Source organism: Diospyros lotus, chromosome 4, assembly GCF_014633365.1.
Source record: "Diospyros lotus cultivar Yz01 chromosome 4, ASM1463336v1, whole genome shotgun sequence".
In the NCBI taxonomy this organism is placed as follows: domain Eukaryota; kingdom Viridiplantae; phylum Streptophyta; class Magnoliopsida; order Ericales; family Ebenaceae; genus Diospyros; species Diospyros lotus.
This window is the reverse complement of record NC_068341.1, coordinates 23,194,312-23,202,374: the sequence shown is the minus strand read 5'-3', so window position 1 is coordinate 23,202,374 and position 8,063 is coordinate 23,194,312. Positions and strand designations below refer to the sequence as shown.

The following is an 8,063-nucleotide window of genomic DNA, read 5'->3' as shown; positions in this document are numbered from 1 at the left end:
TTGGCTTGCAAAGGAAGGAGAATATGGAGCTTATCTTGAAGGCCACGTGAAGTTGTACTTGGAAGCTTAGGATTGGAAGAAATGAAGGCTTGCTTGAGAAGATTGCAAAATTTCAAAGTTGTGATGATTACTTGGGTGGAAAATGAGCAACTTGGTGGCCAAGTAAAATCTTGAGGATTTGGGAATTTAAAGGCTATATAAAGGGGAGGAGGAAGGGCCATGAGAAGCAAAGGAGAAAGGAAAGAAAGCAAGTGCAAGAAAAAGAAAAGAAAAAGCAAAGAAGGAAGGAAAGAGAGACCAGATTGGAAATCACCAAAAACGGAAAAGAAAGCTAAAAGGTAAGTCACTTTTATTTTCTTAGAGTCGTAGTACACTAAAAGGGGAGTTCGTAGGTTCAAACAGAAGTCAAATCGGAGTTAAAATGAAGGAGTTATGGCCGTTTTAATTTTGGGTTGCAAAATAGAGAAGGGGTAGCGCGTGGCCACCCTTCCGAGGGCTCGTAAGGGCGCATCCGACCTCCGTTTAGCCTGAAAGTTTCACCGTTATTCTCCTATTCTAATTACCTACAACCCTATGTAGAAATATTTGATGTTGGTTCACTAAAATCTATGATTTCTACAGAAACAGCCCTTAGTGCTCGAACCGGGCTATAAACCGTGCTATTGAAGGAAAAACGATCAAGGTGAGTGGTTCTCATGCATGCTTCCTCTAGTTCATTCTTGGTTTCATTTTTGAGAGGTTCTTATGCATGCTCCTTGATTCCTATTGATCACTCTCGGTTTCAACTTATGGATGGTTTGATGCTTACATCTCATGTTTCCCTATTTTCGAGCATTTCTTTCCTATTTTGCTTGATCACGGAGTTCGTTGTTGTGGTTCGTCGATGGGATTAAACATGACTACTCTTGCTCATAGCTTGTGGATTGCATATTATATTTTCCTTGGTTTGTGCATCGTGCCTACAGGTGAGGCCGTGCCTACTTGATATTCCTTAGTTGTACATATTCCTTCTGCTTTGTCTTCAACATGTTGTTTGGTAATGGTTTCTATTGGTGGATTGGGAACTTGTTGGCTGCTTGTTGGAACATCACGAGGATCAGGGTAGTAATCCTGTGCCCAGAGGTGGGGCCGTGCCTAGAGGTGAGGCTGAGGGGTTAGACTACGATCCCGTGCCTACAGGTGGGGCTGAGATGTTTCACACAAGTGTCAACGGGCATAGTGGTGGCTCGTAATCCCGTGCCTAGAGGTGGGGCTGAGGGATTGGACCACGACCACATGCCTAGAGGTGGGGCTTAGCCTGGAGGTGAGGCTGTGAGGTTTGACACAAGTGTTGGAAGGGATGATGGTGACTCGGGGAGGTTTTATTTTGATATGGTCTTGGAGGGTTTATACTTATTTCTGCTCATTTCCTAGCATAACTGCATCTTGCTCTTACATGCATTGTTTCTTTCCCTGTACCACTCACTTAGATGTAATAATCTAACTCAGGTGTTTCATACCCCTGGGACATTCCTTGTCCCAGCTTTGTCGGAAGTGTCAAGTGTTTCAGGCTCCAGGTTCCAGCACGAGCAAGGATTGAGAGGTGGCGCTTGGCTGATTTAGAGATGGATTTGTTTGTGTACATGTGTAATCCCAATATTGTAATGTAAATAGCAGTTAAGATACTTAAGGATGTATTTGTGAAGCTGCTATAATTTTCTGATATGTGGGTATGTGATGGACTTTTATTTAAACTTGAGGAAATCCTAGCTATTTAGCATACTCAGGTTCGATCCGTGCTTCCGTTGATAAAGGATTTCCAATAACGCCCAAGGTCATTATTAGCATATAATGAATATCTTATTGCTTCATTGTGTAATGAAAAGTGGGGCGTTACATGTATTGATATAATTATATAGCAATGGCACCACAACCTAAGAGATGGGTGAATTGGGTTATTTTAAAATTTGATTAAACTTCAACTTCTTTTTATTGAACAATGAGATTTTTAATGCAATGTAGGATGATTTTGAAAAATGCTTGGAATAATGAAATCTAAAAGCAATAGAGGGACACAAGCAATTTATAGTAGTTCATCTTAAACCAAGCTTTATCCACTCCCTTAACTTCTCACTAAGGATTTTAAAACTATCCACTAAACCTCCCACTTAATCTCAAGTAGGCGTTCTAGCACCAAGTTAGGAAATTACAAACCTCATACTCAAGCAAGTAGGGCCTTTAGCAATGTAAGCTAGGATAACAAAGAATGATACAAGAAGAGAAAATCTAAGAGTATGCACTCTTAGTTACAATATCTCTCAAGCTATACACAAGGCTTAAGAAAAAATGATATATATGATAATCAAATCCATTTGAGAGAAAATTGAGTAAAATAATTGAGCACAAAAACATGAGGCACTTATAAGCTTGTAATAGAATCACATGGTTGTCTTGAATGATTAAAAAATTCTTTATTTATAGTGTTTGAGGAGGGATTTCAAAAATATTTCCATTGGTGGTAGATACCACAATTAAGGACTTGAACAATTGAGGACTTGATACAAGAACAAATAGATTAGTTCTCAATTGTTCAAGTCCTCAATTGTTTTTGAAGTCAATAGTTTATGAGGAACTGTCGACACTTCCTTATATAAACATTTTGTCGGTCAACAAATTATATCATACTGGTCGATAGATGTAAGGTAAATTTCAAAACATTAGGAACAAACACTCTGTCGGTCGACATTTTATAGCAGAACGGTCGACAGATGCAAGGAAAATTTCAAGACATTGAGAACAAGCATTTTGCCAATCGACATCCCTAAGGAAAACAGTCGGTAACCATAAGCCTTTCAACAAGAACGGTCGACAGCCTCTTCCAATCTATCGACAGTTTGGGCCAAATTTGAAAAATGGTTTACAGGTTTCCATAATCGATTGATAGATAACCCTTTTTTCTTTGAAAAGATTTGCTTCCATTTTGACCAATGGTTCAAAGCAAACTTTTTGAAAATCATTTAGGCGATTTATCATAAGACTCATATTTGCAAATTTCCATGTATAAGAATATAGTTTGTTTGACGATCATGTTAACAAAGTATATGAAACCTATTTTTTATTGTATGTGAAATTGATTTTTGTTTGACTTAGGATACAAAACCATTTGTTGTTTTTCATCCTCAAAACCCATCACAAGAGTAAAATATCACTTATTACATGGTATCATAGTAAAATGTTCACAATTGTAAGCACCCTCGCCCAGATATCCCAACCACCCGGTCTATCTGAACGAAAGCGCTTACATAAGGGAAGAGAAATAAATACAAGACAAAAATGCCCTGGCATGCATATATATAAAATACAACAGTGGAAGCAAAACGATATACATGCATGCCCACGAGTACCCCGCTGGAACAGCGGTCACGGAGTATATAAAAATACACAAACACCTGTGCCAACAAATAAAAGATACAAGGAACAACCAGGCATAGTAAAAAATGAGAGACAAAACTCCTAATAAAACATCAGAGACAACGGGGGCAAGCTAAATGTACACCCTACCGACACGGCTGGCTGCTAGGTGGAACGATCCTCGCCCTCGGCCTTCACTTTACCCTTACCTGGAATGATGGAAAGCAAGGTGAGTCGCAAGACTCAGCAAGTTATAAGAAAAGGAAGGCTATACAGTAAATTAGAGGAGAAGGTCACCCCAAACACTGTCCCACACATACACACAAGCCATGAGACGCAACAATACAATAGTGCAACATAATAAAAGCACATACCGGTTCTTGGGGCCCACATAAGACACCCGGCACCCAAGTCCCATACCAACCTGTCGTTGCCCTTAAAGGCAACATAAATCTCCACAAACCTGCGGGCGTTGTCCCGGGTCGGTACTCCCGACACCCGAGCCATAGGCTCCCTCAGAACGGTCCTCCCGTCCGAGAACCAGTAACTACCAGTAGCCATGCAATGCACATAAAAATGCAATGGCGTAGTGAGCATCAACATGATACACTGGTGCCCATACATCCAGGCATCAGGCCATGCTCCGCCCACATAGTAAACCACATGCGATGCATATGCCCGTGCTGGATGCATCATACCAAGCTAGGATCCGTGACCAAGCATAACCAGATCATGAAAACCCCAATATGCAGCCCGTACCCATGTGCACACCAAAACATGCAACAAGAATAAAATGATACTAGTCATGCTATAATCATGTAACGGCAGAGCTAGTCAACAGTGCTTGGCACCAGTCAATGGTCAGTGGATAGGAGAGACCAGCCGACAGCCTAAGGTAGATCGTACGACCATCACTCCATCACCAAACAGCCGATTCTTGCCCCCACTACACAACTGCTCTAGCCTATAAACAACTAAAATCCATAATAATACCCGAACAGCTAAGAACCTAGCCTCGGGTGAGTACGGCATCATTCCATAGGCTTGGGGGTGGCACAAACCCCTGTAGGCAACCAACGAATAAAATCCTCGAGACTAGTTTAATAAATTAAATTTTAAAATAAACCGTTTAAAATTTCATAATTTATTAATAGCCGAAACAAACGAAGGGAGGTTAAATAAGTTGACAACGAAGAAAACGTTGAGGAGGGCATAAAGAATTTTCCTTTATGAAGATATCCTTTGGCTTGTTTTGGCCAAACGCGATAAAAATTATACAAACTGCAATATCCCAATAATTTGCCAAAATTAATAAAATTGGGCTCTAAATGAAATTTCGACCGTACAGAATATTAATTACTAGCTTGTCTACTTACCTGGGTAATCAAAACTTGAATTAAACTTGATTAAATATTGATTTTCCTCACCAAAATCCCCCAATTTCTTCATACACGCGCATTGCTTCTTTTCCAAATTTTGCTCACTGTTCAACTGCAAGAAAACGCCCGAAATTGGGCTTAATTTGAAGCAAAAATAAGCGGAGGAGGAGGAGTCACGTGGTAGCCGCTGGGGAGGCCACCGCCTCACCGAAACGACTTCGTTTCGGATGCCTAGGCTGATTAAAAATCAGCCAAAATCTAACCCTCGCGCGCGCAGCCCCTGCGACCGCACGCCCGCGCACCACCCGCTGCCCTCACACATATAACGCGGCTCATTAAATTTAAAGGAGCCCTTGGTCCCTTTTTCTAAATTCGCTCCAGCCACCCCCCCAAACTTCCATAATTAACACACACACCCCCCTATAATATTAACACTAACGCCTGAAACTTATAAAAAATTCCACAATTTAATTTATTTCAATTTTTTTCTTATTCTAGAAATATTCTAAAATAATTAATTAATTACCTTAATTTCTTATTTTCATAAAATCATATAATCTATTATTATTTATACCAACAAATTATTTTAATATTCCTTTTAATTTAGATTAACACAATAACTCAATAATTAAATTAATTTGCTATTTCTGGGTCGCTACAAATCCTCCCCCCTTAAAAGAATTTCATCCCCGAAATTCATACCTGGCTAGGCAAACAATTGAGGGTGAAGTCACCTCATGTCCTCCTCTAGCTCCCAAGTAGCCTCCTCAAGGGTATGTCATTGCCACTGGACCTTCACGTAGGGAATCGTACGGTTGCGAAACCCTTTCTCTTTCTGATCCACGATACTAGCAGACAACTCGGTGTATGACGCATCCTCTTGCACCACGAGCGGATGATAATCAATAACATGCTCGGGATTTTCCATGTACTTACGAAGCATAGAAACATGAAAAACATCGTGTACGTGGGCTAACTGAGGGGGTAAAGCTAACCGGTAAGCCAACGATCCGACTCGCTTCAGTATCTCGAACGGTCCCATATAACGAGGACTCAGCTTGCCAGATACTCCAAAGCGTCGAACACCCCTCATCGGCATGACTCGAAGGAAAACATGGTCACCCACATTAAACTCCAAATCCCGGCGTTGTTTGTCCGCGTAACTCTTATGACGGTCTTGAGCTGCCTTCATCCTAGCCCGAATCAACTGGATCTTCTCTATCGTTTGCTCTACCAACTCCGGTCCAAGCAACGCTAGCTCCCCAATCTCAGTCCAGCAAAGCGGTGATCTACACGGTCGCCCGTACAACGCCTCAAAAGGTGCCATCCCAATACTGGCCTGGAAGCTATTATTGTAGGCAAACTCCACTAGCGACAGATGGTCATCCCAGCTCCCATGGAAGTCCAATACACAGGCGCAGAGCATGTCCTCCAAAGTCCATATGGTTTGCTCCGACTGCCCGTCAGTCTGAGGGTGGAAAGATGTACTGAAAGTCAACTGGGTCCCCATAGCACTCTATAATGCCTCCCAAAATCGTGAAGTAAACCGATGATCCCTATCTGATACAATGCTAGCTGGGACTCCGTGCAGTCTCACCACCTCGTCAATGTATAACTTGGCTAGTCGATGAATAAGGTAGGTCTTCTTGACAGGTAGAAAGTGCGCTGATTTAGTCAATCGGTCGATAATCACCCATATCGAATCGAATCCCCGGCTGGATCACGACAATCCTGAGATGAAATCCATAACTATACGCTCCCATTTCCACTCCGGCACAGATAAAGGTCGTAACAATCCCGCAGGTCTCTGGTGCTCAGCTTTGACTTGCTGGCACACTAAACATCGTGATACAAACTCTGCTACGCTTCTCTTCATGCCGCTCCACCAATATTGACGTCGTAAGCCCTGATACATCTTCGTCGCCCCAAGATGGATAGTATAGGGAGAACGATGAGCCTCCTCTAGGATCCTTTGCTTGATATCGCTGTCACTCGGCACACAAATCCGTTCACGGAACAATAGCAAGCCATCGTCCCTCTGGTTGTACCCCAATGGCCCAAATCTCTCCATATCAGCCATGATCTCACTAAGCTCCACATCCTGTCGCTATCGATCGTGAATCTGACCCTCTAGATCTAAATGGATACTCATGGCAGCACAATAGAGTGTAGGATTGTCTGGTGCCACTAAGATAGTAAGATCACTCATTTGCTCTAGCAAAAACCACTCTTGCTCCATCATAGCTGCAACTGATGCTCCACGACAGCTTAAAGCATATGCTACCACATTAGCTTTACCTGGGTGATAAAGGATCTCGCAATCATAGTCCTTGAGCAGCTCTAACCAACGACGTTGTCTCATGTTGAGTTCCTTCTGTGAAAAAAGGTACTTAAGGCTCTTGTGATTAGTGTAAATCTGGACTCTCTCGCTATAAAGATAATGCCTCCAAATCTTCAAGGCAAATACTACAGCCGCCAACTCCAGATCATGTGTAGGGTAATTCTCTTCGTGCCTCTTCAACTGTCTGGATGCATAAGCATTCACTCGGCCGTCTTGCATCAAAACGCATACTAACCCTGCATAAGAGGCATCACTGTATACAGTAAATAACTCACCACTCATGGGTATCGTCAGTACTGGCGCCGAAGTCAAACGCCGCTTCAACTCTTGGAAGGATCTCTCACAAGACTCGTCCCAAATAAATCTGACGCCCTTCCTTGTCAACTTCGTCAGAGGTGATGCAAGCCGTGCAAAGCCTTCTATGAACCGTCGATAATAACCGGCAAGGCCAAGAAAACTCCGAATCTCTGTCACTATCATCGGTCTCGGCCAATCCATCACGACTCTGGTCTTCTCTGGATCTACTGAGATACCCTCACCTGAGACCACGTGTCCCAAGAATACAACTTGGGTCTGCCAAAACTCACATTTAAAAAAATTGGCATACAACTGCTCATCTATGAGCTTCTGCAGAACCTTACTCAGATGCACCTCGTGTATCTCAAGGCTCGGTGAGTAGACTAGGATGTCGTCAATGAAAACTATGACAAAGGAATCCAGATATTCCTTAAACACCCTAATCATCAAATCTATAAACACTGCAGGGGCATTGGTCAGCCCAAATGGCATGACCACAAACTCATAATGCCCGTAACGTGTATGAAATGCAGACTTCGCAATATCCTCATCTCCGACCCGTACCTAATGATAACCTGACTGCAAATCTATCTTGGAAAACATCGATGCACCACGCAATAGATCCAGTAAATCATCCACACGGGGTAGGGGGTACT

The 8,063-nt window shown here is 42.4% G+C and overlaps 1 protein-coding gene across 1 annotated transcript; it reads right to left on the bottom strand.

Annotated features, from left to right (window-relative positions):
* Window positions 1–5,547: 5,547 nt before the first annotated feature.
* On the bottom strand, window positions 5,548–6,279 carry LOC127799728 (uncharacterized). Its single transcript, XM_052333951.1, has 3 exons — window positions 6,146–6,279; window positions 5,785–6,058; window positions 5,548–5,700 (listed from the first exon to the last, which is right to left on the bottom strand). The coding sequence occupies exons 1-3, from the start codon at window positions 6,277–6,279 to the stop codon at window positions 5,548–5,550; spliced, it is 561 nt and encodes a 186-aa protein (XP_052189911.1).
* Window positions 6,280–8,063: the final 1,784 nt, after the last annotated feature.

Coding starts and splice junctions, on each gene's coding strand:
- LOC127799728 (XM_052333951.1), bottom strand. CDS start 6,279: ATGGGGACCCAGTTGACTTTCAGTACATCTTTCCACCCTCAGACTGAC. Junction 6,059..6,145: donor GGGAGCTGGGATGACCATCT/GTCGCTAGTGGA, acceptor GCGACCGTGTAG/ATCACCGCTTTGCTGGACTG. Junction 5,701..5,784: donor CGTTCGAGATACTGAAGCGA/GTCGGATCGTTG, acceptor ATGCTTCGTAAG/TACATGGAAAATCCCGAGCA.